General features: G+C 35.0%; 1 protein-coding gene, 1 long non-coding RNA gene and 1 other non-coding gene across 5 annotated transcripts in view; 2 read left to right on the top strand and 1 right to left on the bottom strand.

The window, feature by feature from the left end:
• Nucleotides 1-14144, bottom strand: part of Magi3 (membrane associated guanylate kinase, WW and PDZ domain containing 3) — a 264809-nt gene that overhangs the window by 87040 nt on the left and 163625 nt on the right. For all 3 annotated transcript variants that reach the window (XM_063226000.1, XM_003479237.5, XM_063226051.1), the window contains exons 3-4: nt 7955-8074; nt 2481-2690 (exon numbers count right to left, since the gene is read on the bottom strand). In XM_063226000.1, the coding sequence (XP_063082070.1) occupies nt 2481-2690; nt 7955-8074 (330 nt within the window). The remainder of the gene's footprint in view (nt 1-2480; nt 2691-7954; nt 8075-14144) is intronic.
• LOC134470734 (uncharacterized) overlaps nt 10668-14144 on the top strand; it is a 71625-nt gene continuing 68148 nt past the window's right edge. Inside the window, exon 1 of the long non-coding RNA XR_010039868.1 lies at nt 10668-11559. This is a non-coding gene — a long non-coding RNA (uncharacterized LOC134470734). The remainder of the gene's footprint in view (nt 11560-14144) is intronic.
• LOC111754338 (small nucleolar RNA SNORA2/SNORA34 family) lies at nt 11169-11305 on the top strand. The gene has a single exon (XR_002789041.1). It is a non-coding gene; the product is annotated as a small nucleolar RNA SNORA2/SNORA34 family (small nucleolar RNA).

Below are 14144 nucleotides of genomic sequence, written 5' to 3'. Positions count from 1 at the left end.
CTGTCCATGCTGGTTTCCTTGTTGTAGTATATTATAGGCAAGCTTTCCCCTCATTTGTGCCCCTAATTGCCTGTGTCAGAATGCTCTTCCAGCAACTATTTGAATTTACTTCCTTCCTTCAAGTCTTTCTGTCCTCCTATCTAAAATTAAAAGCCTTTATCTTCCTATCCACCTCTCCCTGATGTATTTTTCTTGCTGGCACCATCTAATACACTGTATTTGCTATTCATTCATCTTGGCCAGTTCCAATCTTCCCATCAGAAGGTACAGTCCATGAGGACAGAGCTATTTTGAGTTTTTTGTTTTTAGTCAGTTTTGTTCATTGCTTTAGTCCCAGCACTTAGAACAAATAGCTAGCACTTAGTCTAGCAGGTGTTCAATAATCATTTCTTCAATGAGTAAATGAAACATGATCTATTTTCTATGCAAGAAAACAAATTAACAGCAACTATATACTTTACTTAATGTTGTTCCAGGTGACTGATTAAAAACTCTTCTTTAAAAGCCAATTACTTGCGAAGGTGCTTTTTATGTTATACCTCACTGGGAAAAATATTTTGACATTACTGCATAACTTACTTCATCCTATGTGTGCATATTAGCATTCTTTTGAGTTAATTCTTTAGCAAGATATAAAACAACATACATATTAGTGTATACAAATAAACTCCTACTTCACCTCTCTCTACATCCATTATAACTTTTGATTTTTCAAGGCAGGATTATACCTAAAAACAAACACACAAAATACACATTTCTTCCAGGTATGAGTAAGTTAATAACACTCAGTACTTACTCAGGAAAGATGAAGAGTTTTAGCCAGATGTTTCGCTAAGGTTTTTTTTTTTTTTTTCATTTAAGCATCCTACTATTTTCTCTTACAAAGAAATGTATAATCAAATGTCAGTTTCCTATGATATCTACACATAAGAGGTAATATGTAGATACACACTCTTGGATACACTTCCTTGAAATACTAACATTGAAGAGTTAAACATCTGGCTTACCAACTGGCCTATATGACCAGCATAAACTATGGAGATCACAGACAGGTATACCTCTAAAAGAATCACAGTGATCACTGCAGGGCTCTTCATTAGGTGATGAAAAACGAGCACATTTTTCCCTCTCAAATCAAGAACGAAAAATTCCCACATTGGGACAGATTTATGTTCTCCAATCCTAGTGTTTGGCATTTATAAATATAAGTAGATTTAATTTTGTGCCACAGTAAAAGCTGACATCAACATTGAAAGGTTTCATAATACGATTTCCCTTTAATAACTACTGAAGAATTAGGTGAAGAATTAAAAAGTACGACTTAATTAAATCTTTCTAAACCTATTTTTATTCTTTATACTCAAACACATGGAGTAATTCATTTAACATTAAACACAAGTATTTGAGAAGTGAGGACAATAAAATGGAAACACAATCTGGAGGGAAGAAATAATTAATATATCGAAACAACAAATATACTACATGAAGCAATTTTATGTTATTTTTGTTGTTCTTTTGAGGTAGGGGACTTACTATATAGCCTAGGCTGGCTTTGAATTCATGATCCTCCTGCTTCAGTCTCCCAAATGCTAAGATTACAAGTGTGTGTCAGTAAACCAGGCCATGGCACATTTTAGTAACTAATGAAAGAAAAATTCAAAGTGCTTTAGGAAAGTGATATGGAGATGGATTCTGAAAATCTGGAGACATGATAAATATTTTTGTAGTTCCTACTGTGTTCCAGGCACTGTTTTTGGTACGAGGAATACAAAAAGGAACAAAACAAGTGAAAAAAAATCCCAACAATTAAGAAGTTTATGTTCTACTGTTCTGAATGGTGTTATCACAATAAACAGCAGTGAAATATGTCTGGCTGTCATTCTGAGGTTTTACAGTCATTCTCTTGGTTGTGAGCATCAGAGTTGCCTACGCAATCACTAATTAGTCAGGGATACTTAAATGGAGTAAATTCCTCTTCCTTGCTTCTGACTTTTCACTTGATGAAAAATATTAAAGTCAAACAAAACAAAAATACAAGTCACATTTGGAACTTTTCTTTGAGTAGATTCAGAATTTGAATTAAAAATATTAGTAACAAATGACTCTTATTAGAAAATTTCTAAAGTTTAAGCACTTTCTTTGGGCTGAAGGCTACATTATAAAACATCTACATTTTATTTTTATCCTGTAAAGTTAGGTTTAGGCCATCAGTAATTAATCTAAAATACTTGAAGCAACAAGGTTATGGCTATTATTTATTTACTAATGACTTCTGATTAATTAATTGAAATGGAAACAATTCATTTTAGTTTACAAAGGGTCAATAGAGGTTTATATTGTTCCATAAACAATCTTTTCAAAACAAAGGATCTTATCATTTGTTCTCCACATGTTCTATGAGCATTTTACTATTTTCAATTCAATGTCACTGGAAAGTCAGCCTAGAGTATCTGTTAGAAGTCATTCATCTGTTTACAAACCTGTGTTTCCACTGCCATTGATGGCTTCCTTGTCCTCATCTTCTTCTTCCTCAGGTAGAGAGCTGTCCATCCTTTCCATCTTGCTGACAGATGTAGTTCGTTTTCTTTGGGATTCTGTGTCAAACTCATTATCAAAGAGGACCTGATCAACTGGATCTGGCTGAAAAGGGCTGGGTTCTGCTGGGGGTTTAGGAGTTCCATAGAAGTTTCCTAAGGTGGACAAAATAACAGCACAACCCTAAGGCTGACATGACCCAGGATATGTCTGAACAACATGACCTAGCATATGTCTCTGCTTTGCTTTTTTTTTTTTTTGCAGTACCAGGGATCGAACTCATGACCTGGTACTTGCCAGGCAGGTGCTTATGCCCATGAGCTAAACCCCTAGTTTTGCTTTGCTTTTTACACCAAAAGGTTTGAGTATCTGAATGTCTGCCACTGACCCAAAGGAGTGCAAACACTATCAGGAGAGGAAGAAGAAGCAGTATGAGAAACAACTAATTTCTCATGTGCTCTTCATATAAGTAAAATTCATCATTTTAATACTATTTGCACCATGGCTAGGAAGTTGATTATTTACATGGTTTGTTGTACATGGTTTCTAAATTAGGGTCTAACTTGTGAATTTAAAAGGATTAATGTTTTCCTATGAGATTAACTGGCATAAAAAGTGGGAATAAAGGATGATGAAGCTAACTCAAATAATTTCTTCTAATGTATATAATGAACTAATTTGATAAACTTTAAAAAATGTGGCCAATGATAAAGCTAAAAACTAATACAGTTTTGTAGAAATGTAGGCTGTATGTAATTTTAAAAAGTTTTTTTGGACATTCTAATTACATTATCTGACAGTTTACTCAACAGACACATAATAAGCCTAATTCAGTATGAGCTTTCTCTCATGAAAGCAAGAAAGTAATCTTTTCTTGAGGATCAGTAATTTTTGCAGTAAAAACAAATGTTCCAGAATTAAAACAACTAATATCTTCTGAATTGGTCATACAGTCAACACAATGTGAAAGCATTCGATGAGTGTAGCTACATTAACAGTTTGTGGCTTTGGGGGCTGGGGATTTAGCTCAGCGGCATAAGCCCCTGCCTTGCAAGCAGGTAGTCGTGAGTTTGATCCCCGGTACCGATAAAAAAGAGAAAGACAAAAAAACAAAACAAACAAACTAACAAAAAAACCAGTTTGTGACTTTTACTAGTTTCGATCTTGCATTGATCATTATGCTAACTGTTAAAGATAAATATAGCTAGAAAATAAAATAATTTTTTAAAAATCACACCTACTTATCAATTTCTTTGGCCCCTAAGGATGTAATTAAGATGTTCAATGTAAGTTAATGAAACTGGATATTTTCCCCCAGATAGAAAACAAAAATCACATTTGAAATGGGTTACTCATGTTACAGAGGCAGATGCAAAGACTGTATTAAAACTGACTTGTTTTTTTATAGATGTGCTGGCCCATAAGTAAAGCAAATAACCAAAAAAGTCAGTTCACATTTCTTTCGGCAAAGGGCATGGAAAAAACAGAAATGATATTGGGAAATAAAATGTCACTTTTCCTGCATTATGCCCAATAATCACAGTACTAAGGAATCTGACCTTTCCAAGGTAAAAATAAAAAGCCTTTCTAAGTACAGTGGCAGTATTACTAGAATCACATTTTACTGTAAATTCTTAGTAAGTATGGTCTAATTCTGAAAGGTTTATCTTTTTCCTAAGAAGAAAATTTAGAAAAATTCAGTGTATTATAATTGCTACTCATAATCACTGGAAAGATTGTAGGATTTCATAATAAATTTTGGTAGTTTCTTTGTTTAAAAATATAATGATTTGGCTTAGGTTTAAAAAGAAAATTAGCATTGCTCATAAATTTGGTCTCTTTTTTTCAGTTGTTGGTATTTCAGACATAGAAAGCTATAAAATTCTAAGAGTAAATAATCTCAACTATAATTACTAATGAAAAAAAAGATTTGTGATCTGTTTAGAGCTATTCTGCAGCCTTTTTTTTTTTTTTTTGCTGCTGGAAATCAAATTCGGGACCTGTGCTTGCCAGGTGTTTGTGCTGCTGAGCTATATTCTCGGTTCTTGGAGTCTTGTCTTCTAAAGGGTTTTTCATTTTTGAAAAAGTAACAATAACTAAACATTTCAAATACAGATAAAATTCCAGGAATACCTATTTATATGTGCTTATATAAATACATGTATATTTGTACTTATTTACATACTACCTCCAGATATTAATTACTATCAAATTTCTTTGAATTTTTTCCTTTTTCCTCTTTCAAAACATATATAGTCATATACAAAATTAAAGTCCTAACTTTCTGACTCGTCCTTCTCATGTTCTCCCTGAGCTGTTCTAAAGTTGGTACCTAGCATTTCCCCAAATAATATATACATTTAGGACATACCATGTAAGAACCCATAATACATACATTCTTTTGTTCTGGTACAGGGGATCAAACTCACAACCTTGCACTTACCAGGCAAGTGCTTGAGCCACTGAGCTAAATCCACAGACCATAATACAGAAACATACTTAGAACATTACTGCTTTCAGCAAGTGTTTTCATGTTTCATACACTTTTTCATAAATGGTACAGAACTCTGCATGTACCTTTTGCAAATTTTTACACAACTGTACTTCTAAGACATATTCATGTAATATATAGTATTTCATTAAACTTTTATACATGTATCAGCCCATTTTTATGAATAAAATAGAATGCACTTTATGCATTCTCCATTTAAAAGAGAGCTGTTTACATTCTGCAACTATTTCCAACAGTACTACAATGGATATTCAAGTACTTGTCTACACACGCACATGGGCAATAGTTTCTCTTTAATAGCTATATAGACAGGGAACTTGTAGGGTTGAGTAATTTATTAGCTATTGTCAAAATGCTCTCAAAAGGGATGGTACATTTTATATTCTCTCCATGAGTATATGGGAGTTTCCATTTCCTGCAATTAAAATTTTTCAAAACTTTTGCTAATCTAATGGGTATGAAATGATGTATGACTGCTGTTTTTACTCTCATTTCTTTGGTGCACAGTAAGTGACAATATGTGATACGCTATTTTGTCACATATCTAATCTTACACTTTATGAAAGAAAATGTAGGAGAATATCTCTGATTTAAGGGCAGAACACTGTAGACAAAATCATAAATCATAAGGAAAAGTGATAAAACTTATAAAAGAATTTCTGTTTAATGAAGAAATATAGGACAAGGTTAATAGGTGACAGAATACAGAAAATATCTGTATCCATAAATGATTAGATATGTAAGGAAACTCTACAAACCAAGAGATTGAGATCCTGCTATTAAAAAGAACAAAGCATATGAATGCAGAAAAAGCATATTCTGGAAAGCATATTTACAGAAATCCAAAAGACTAACAAGTATCAAACTACCAGAGAATTTAAACTTATGATACCACCTCTATAACCATTAGATTGGCAAAACCATGAATTTGGATAATGCCAAATATTGATGGGAAAGCAGCACAATTGCCACAGCTGCTAGAGGAACTTTCTTGTGCCAAGAGGAAGTCTACTTCATTAGACTCAGTATATATCTACTCCACTGGTTAATGGTTCTGATCTTGGATACATATTCCAACAGACAGTCTTACACAGATCTGTAAGAACGTATGTGACAGTGCTTATTGCACCTTTACGTACAGTGATGGAAAGTCAGAGGAAAGATCATTGCCAGTTTAACAGTTTGGTTAAATGCAAATACAAATGGATTTCAACTGTGCAGCGCTATTCAGCAATTTAACGCCAAGTGTTCAATATAAGTAAACTACAGCAGCATGACCAAATTAAAAAGTGAGTAAAATCAATGAAAAACTGAATGATATATACAATGTAGTTCAGATGTAAATAATAAATATGCACACAAGACAAAATACCTTTTATAAGAATACCTATAAACAAAAACATGCAAACATATTAAATACATCTGAATGGTTCACAGTAAGAAGAAGGCTATTTGCACAAACATCAAAACAAGTAAGTAGGTGTTCTTTCCTCTGAGAAGTCTTTTCTGGCAGTCTGTATAAAGAAGATATTCCTATTACTGTCTTTCATCCCTTGTTTTTGTTCCTTTGTAATATCTCAGTTTCCAGTTTTGTTTTTGAATGTCTTCACTACTAAGATAAAGGCTTCATTAAGGCAGTAGTGTTTAACCTTATTCATCACAGTATCTGTACATTCCCCTACATTGCTTAGCATAGAGTTGCTTATAAAATCAATAAATTGGACAAAATAAATTGATGTATGAATGAATAAATGAGTCATGGGTGCTAAACCCAGGAGAGGTAATTTGGTCAAGCCTAGCAGACAAAAGGAAATGACTGAAAGCTCTGAATATGAGAGGGATATGATCCAAACTGTGCATGAGCAAGACCAGCATTTGGCCGGATGGACAGGACAGAGGAAAGAAGCTGAACAAAAGAAATCAACTGCAGTAGTCCACACTTGAGCTTGTCTGGTGGGCCTATAACTAAATAGTGCAAGTGAAAAGGAAAGCAATGTGGAAGAAGCTATAGATGAAGCAATGGCTAGATCTAGCAGCTGACTCTTAAGTGAAAGAAAAGCAAGGAGGAATTTATGATGATTCCATTGTTTTGAGCTTGTGGTGTTGCTACAGAGAGAAATTACAAAGAATTACTCTTATGGAAAGAACATACTTATGTGGATATGTGGAATTCAAGGTTAGATATTTATTGAACACTATCTCTAGGCACTGAAGATAAAATCAAATAAGAAAGATATGACCATGCTGACTTCAGCAGCATATAAGCTAAAAACATGAAAGACATGATCACCACTATCACAGAGCCTGTAAAATGGACAATTCTAACAAGATGATAAAGCAATGATGGAAAAGTACAGAGTGCTATGGGAGTGGATAAACTTGCCAGTAAAAAGCATATTAGATAAGGAAAAGAAACAGATCTCACATAAGAGTCACTTAAGAATTGAAATTGATCTTGAATTTGTATTTTTTGTAATCAAGTAGATAGAAAAAACAGAGAAATGAAAAGAAAACCAATTATTCTATTTTTGTGTTGTCCTTTTCCTCTAACCTGTATTTTCTTTTCTCCAAAACAAAGTACACACAGGTTTTTAAACATGTACAGATTTTGGATTCCCAACCACAAACAAAAAGCAATCAACAAAAACTTGTTGAGTTCTGATGCTGAATATGAATCATAATGAAATACATAAACTAACTAGTTGGATTTTTAGTATATTATTGACAATCAACCTTGTAAGGTTTGATGAAATTTGAGCTATGATTTAATGCCAAGTTAGAAATCTCCTAATTAAAAAAAACTTTAAGAATTCTTTAAAAAATAGTGTTTTCCTCATCAAATTCCATCTGCAATAATTTCAGTAATCTGAATAGTGTTCAGGATATGGTTAATATTTGGGGACATACCATCGTAAGTTCCACTTTCTAATAGTGCTCCACTCTCTTCCAGTGCTTTGAATTGTTCAACAGAAATGAAATTATAGTCCACCCCTGGAACTTCCCCTTCCCTGGGGGCCCTTGTAGTGCCTGAGGAAAAAAGAAAAAAAATGTTGTAAAGTGCTTTTGAACTTACAAAATATTCAGAATATAGAAAATCCAGTCTATACAGAATACACGGGAGATACAGACTATTGACTATTGCTAGAATGAAAATTTAGGCAATTTAACATTAGTATCTGAAAGTAGGGTAATAAATGTAGAACAAGTAAATATATTTGAATAAAATCTACAGATAGCCATGAATTACAAAATTACAAAAATCCTGAAATAATTTTACTGATAAAAAGCCCAATTTCCCAAGATTTAATACTTAATTCTTTTTAAACCGTAATTATCCTTATTTAACAGCAAGACAGAGAATTAAATCTACCAATAAGAAACTTCAGTTTTTCCTTACAACTTTATTATGGCATAACTGATGAAAAATTGTATATATTTTTGGTGCTCAATTTGATTTGCTGACATCTATATGCTTTTTTTTTTTTTTTTTAAACCAGAGATTGAACTCATGACCTTGTGCTTGCCAGGCAGGCACTTATGCCACTGAGCTAAATCCCCAACTCCATGTATGCATTTTGAAAGACAGAAGACAGACTTGTTTTAGTGGGACTGAACCCAGTGCTTTATACATGCTAGGCAAACACTTACCTACATTCTCAGTCTTAGGTTTCATTTTTAAATAATTATTCTGTATATATTTTTCTTTAAAGGCAAAATTATATTCTATTTACTGAAGTCATGAAAGAAGATTGAGAAACAATTTTTATTATTTAACTTAATTTTTATACTTATTTTTGTTAAGACATGTTTGTAGTTTATAATAACTACATTCACTGTCAGGAGTCACACACACACACACACACACACACACACACACACACACACACAAAATGCATCTTAATTTTTTTACACCCCCTCCATCTCTTTGTCCCCTTCCTTTTGTGAAAGATCTATCAGCCTATTACTTTTATTTTGGTCGTCTTTGGAGTTTCTCATATAAGAGAAATCATGTGGTATATGGCTTATGTGTCTATTTCATATAACTTCTGGTCTCAAAATGCATCCATTTTCCTACAAATGACTCATTTATCCTACTTTATGGCACAGTAGTACACCATTGTGTATGAATACCACACTTTCTTTATCCATTCATCTTTTGATGGAAAAAAACTGTATAAGTTTTTTTTAGTGAAATTTATTTTAAAACTTGGACAAATGTTAATGATGAAGTCATTTCACACTAATGAATAAAAGTTTTAAGACATCACATAGTACTTTTTAGATATTAATGTCTTCAAACAATTACAAAAACCTAAACAGTAAATAAAGTTATATAAAACCATGGTAACATATCACTAAATTTCTCTTATATAAAGGAATCCATACTGAAGTAAAATCTTTCTAGTTCAAGGTACTAATTTAGGTTGTGGCAATATTGCTACATTTCACTGAATTTTACCAAATAAGAATCAATCACTGTTATGAACTGACATTAGCAATGTCATTTCAAATACCGCACAGTATAAAAAGGGTACAGGTTCTTAGCTGGGAATAGAGTCTGAGACAGAACAGCAAGTCCTGTGCAAGGCCACTTCCCAGACGGGTTCCCCACATAGGTCCCTAAGCTGAGAGTCAGTCTGTCACCTTGAGCTCCCTCCTTTTACTTCACATCCAGCCACCAAATCTGGCTGATTCTACTTTGAAATACTTTCTGTTATTCTCACCCAATTCATACTGTTACCTAAGGCTGGCACTTGTTGGACCCCACACTTCCCTCTCCCCAGCTACACCTCCCACCAAACAGTGACTGGCTACTTTTCTAACACAACATTCTGATAAAAAACATCCAAATTTCTCTCTAAACTCCTTAAGAGCTTCCTAAGATATCTGGCAAAACGTCCAGACTCCACACCACCACATTTACAAGGTTCTTAGCAAGATAGCCCACGGCAGCCCTACTAGGGTCTTTCTTGCCTCACCCTTTTCATATTTCCAGATTTAGCCGTAACAGAGGTTTCTCAATTCTTTTACTGTTCTTTATACTCCTAATCTCCAATAAGTGAATACTTTGTCATTTTCCTAGAAGACTTAGGTTTTCCCAGAAGACTTTCTTTCCCATTCTGACTAACTCCTACTTAATCCTGCAGGTGTTGGCTTAGAAAGTTTCTTGAGAGAAGCTTACCTTTTTCTCATTTGCACGCTGCAAAGATCTGACAAGTACTCAATACACATAACTATCAAGTGAATTTTTAAATGAATTAGCACAGTCTCAGCAATATAATATCAATTTTCATTATACATTAACTCATGAGAATCTCTTAATTGCTTCTGTTTTTTAGTTGCATTACATTCTATTATATTCTATAGCATGTGGGTAAGGTGCACAAAGATGATGATAATACATTAATGATTGTGATTTGAAAGAATAATGATTAAGCCAACAATCTATACAAGTCTTTATTGAATTTTCTCACTCATTTTATAACCCAGTTTGTTCTAAAATGAGCTTTAAAAAATCTATTTTACATGAAAAAGGATACAAAAGATGCAAAACTGACTTTTATTAGTATGCTATTTTGTTTCCAATTTTTTGTGTTTCTCTTATGGCAACCAAACTACATTGTTTAATTGCCTAACCTAACAGATTGTAGCTTCACATTATGTAAAAATTAACTTCAGTAAATACATTCTGTGGCTGAAATTATAATTTGCAATTGCCTATGGTAGCTGGTGAAAGGATGGCCATAACATTTCATCCCTATTCCCATTAAAAGGTAGGACCTGCTGCCTGATTTCTAAGTCTCAATTAGATTATGACTGACTCTGATTAACTTAATGAAGAACATGCTATTGTGTGAGTTTAGGCATCTAAGGTTTCCATCTTCATCCTCCTGGAATGTTCTCACCACAATGCAAGGAAATACAGGCTAGGTAATGAACAATTAATGTGCTTTATGATGTCAGGCACATGAATGAGGCTCCAGCTCTATCTAAGAAGCCAATGACTATAGCCACAGGAGTGCTCCTAACTGAGCCCAGTCAACTCATGGACTCATGAGAAATGACAAATAATGAGTACTTTTAAGCCACTGATTGTTTGTTTGTTTTGAGATAGGGTCTCCTGGACCTGAATCAAGGCTGGCAGCTTCCTGATGCTGTTGGTTTCAAGCAGGAGCCTAAAGAGATGTCTTCCTATGGCCTGTTGGACGTTTCAGAACTTGGGCAGTGAAATGGTCAATTCATTAGAAAGAAACGGCTTGAATCAATCTCCCCACCCCTCCATGAGCGTGGCAGGTTGCAGTGGCCCAGGACAGGAGCCACCAGGAGTTTACTGGGACCCACATCATGCTGTATCCTGGAGCGCTGGGAAACCAAGCAACCCCTTCCCCCATGGTGAACAGCTGTGAGCATGGCAGGCTTCGGTGGCCCAGAAAGGGAGCCACCAGCGTTTAATGGGACCCACGCCATGCTGGGATCTGGTGCACCAGGAAACCAATCAATCCCTACCCACAGTGAGTAGAAGACTTAGGCTGTGAGCGTGGAAAGCAGGGTGGCCCAGGATGGGAGCATCGGGTGTTTACTGGACTTGCGCCATGCTGGGACCTGGAGTGCAGGGAAACCAAGCTGGCCACTCCCCTGCTGGTGAGTGGCTGTGAGCCTGCTAGTGCTTGGGCTGAAAATCAAACATCACACCCCTCACCTACCACCACCCGCCGCAGTTTAGCAAGTGGGAGCAAGTGATGTGGTCATCCTTTGAGAGACTGACCATAGGCAATGTAGCAAATAATGAAGATTTCCTTCTGTCATCTCTTTAAAGGCAAATACTTTTATCCCTGTTTTGCTTTGTTCTAATTAGTAGTGTTATTTTAGCTTGTTTTATTTTGTTGTACTTCAATATACATGAAAGTATGGATAGCTATTTTGAAGAGAACGAGGGACTCTAGGACAGCCATTAGTGACTTTCCTATTGTCTGGTTTTGAAAACCTAAAATGCTTTCCTCATTCTGTTCAGATCAGCTTTATACTATGTTGTTTTGTATAAATTCTCTGTATGCAAAGACATGGACAACTATTTCAAAGAAAACAAGAGACAATATGACAGATAGTGAAGATCTCAGGTCATCTAGCTTTGAAATTTATACCTCTTACATTGCCTTCTTATGTTCTATTCGGTTCTGTTTTGTTGTGTTTAATTTTACCCTCTTTTGTTGTGTTTTAATTTGTACCTCTTACATTGCTTGCTTATGTCCTATTTTGTTCTGTTTTGTTGTGTTTTATTTTAAAAATAAAAATAAAGAGATAGGGTCTCACTATGTAGTTCGGGCTGGTCTTAAACTCTCTATGAAGCCCAGGCCGGTTTCAAACTCAAGGAAATCCTCCTGCCTCAGCCTACTAAGTGCTGGAATTACAGGCATGCACCACCATGTCTGGAAAGCCATTGAATTTTAAGGTTGTCTTATATGGAACAAAGGCTGAGATATTATCTAAGTAAACTGTATTATAAAATATAATGACTATATAAAACTCAATTTATATTATGGATAGTACTATAAAAAGAGCATTGATCTAAGGGCTAAGAGAAACTGCTATGATCTGAGATTATTATTAATGGTATGATTTGAAGGAATCACTTAACTTCTCTAGGTTCCTTCTCTCTGCAAAGTGTTGAGCAAGATGACATTCATGATTCTTTCCATTAATAGATATAAATGTACGACTCATATATTTTTAAATTTTATTTATGTCTAAGAATTAGTACTTTCTGCCAGGCATACTGACTCACACTTGTAATTTTAGCAGCCAAGAGGTGGGGAAAACGATTGCTGCAAGTTCAAGCCCAGCCCAGGCTATGCAGTGTGTCCAAGGCCAGCCCAGGCTATGCAGTGTGTTCTAGGCCAGCCCAAGCTATGCAGTGTGTCCAAGGCCAGCCCAGGCTATGCAATGTGTTCAGGGCCAGCCTAAACTACACAGAGACACTGCTCAAAAAAAAAAAAAGTTTCAATGTTAACTCCTTTTACAAAGTACTACAAATTTTCATTTCTCCCACCAAAAACCATGTAAACTCACACATATAAAAAGTGTTGTTCTTCCCTATCTTACCATATCTGGCTTCCAGTTATCTTAATATTCACTTGATACTACATATATTTTATGTAAAGCTTTCTATATCTGCTCCCTGATTGACACTATAGTTCTCCTTTTTACATGGAAATTTCTCCAGGATTTCTGTTTACTGCAGGCCCCTTATTTTTCCTCTCTCATTTTCTCTTGAGTAAAGTTATGTTGTGGCTTCAAACATTCTCAAAGACCATTCCCTATTGTCAAAGTGCTTTCCAATTTACTTAATTGGATGATCAAGTCTCAGTCATCATACTACCTGCCCCATGAACATTGACTTAAGTGGTCATTCTCTTTTTATTTTGAATTATACAGAAAAGTACATAAATACATACTTAAAATGTAACTAATAACAAGAAAATATATCCAGGTAAGGAAAAAGAGTATTACCAGGAAAAAGTCTCCTTGTACATCTCAGACCATAACCTCATTCCTTTCATCCCTAAGAGTAACTATCATCTTGACATATCGGATGATTTTCTTTCCTTCTTATGGCTGTACCAACTAACTAATCCATTTCTAAGCAACACAGATCAGTTTTGCCTGGTTTGTAACTTTATGTCAATGGAATTATGCAGTATCTGTCCTTTGTCCACACCGGACACTTCTTTGTCTGTATGATTTTTGAAACTTTTGCCAGTAGGCTGACTGTGTAAAGATACTTGACTGTGTATGAGCTGTGGTCAAAAAACACGGTGACCCAGGCAGGCATGATGGTGCATGCCCATAATCGCAGCACTCAGGAGACTGAGGCAGGAGGACTGCCACAAGTTCTAGGCCAGCCTGGCCTACACAGTGAGATTCTGTCTCAAAACAACAACAAACAAAAAGCATGATCATGAATGTTTCCTAAAAATTACAGTTAAAAGAAGGGGCTGGGGATTTAGCTCAGCAGCATAAGCGCCTGCCTTGCAAGCAGGCAGTCGTGAGTTCGATCCCTGGTACCGATAAAAACGAAAAAGAAAAAAAAAAAAAAAAA

This window comes from Cavia porcellus, unplaced genomic scaffold (genome assembly GCF_034190915.1).
Source record: "Cavia porcellus strain 051 isolate PalLab524CR breed Dunkin Hartley unplaced genomic scaffold, mCavPor4.1 scaffold_1, whole genome shotgun sequence".
NCBI lineage: Eukaryota > Metazoa > Chordata > Mammalia > Rodentia > Caviidae > Cavia > Cavia porcellus.
This window is presented reverse-complemented; position numbering and strand designations above follow the sequence as displayed.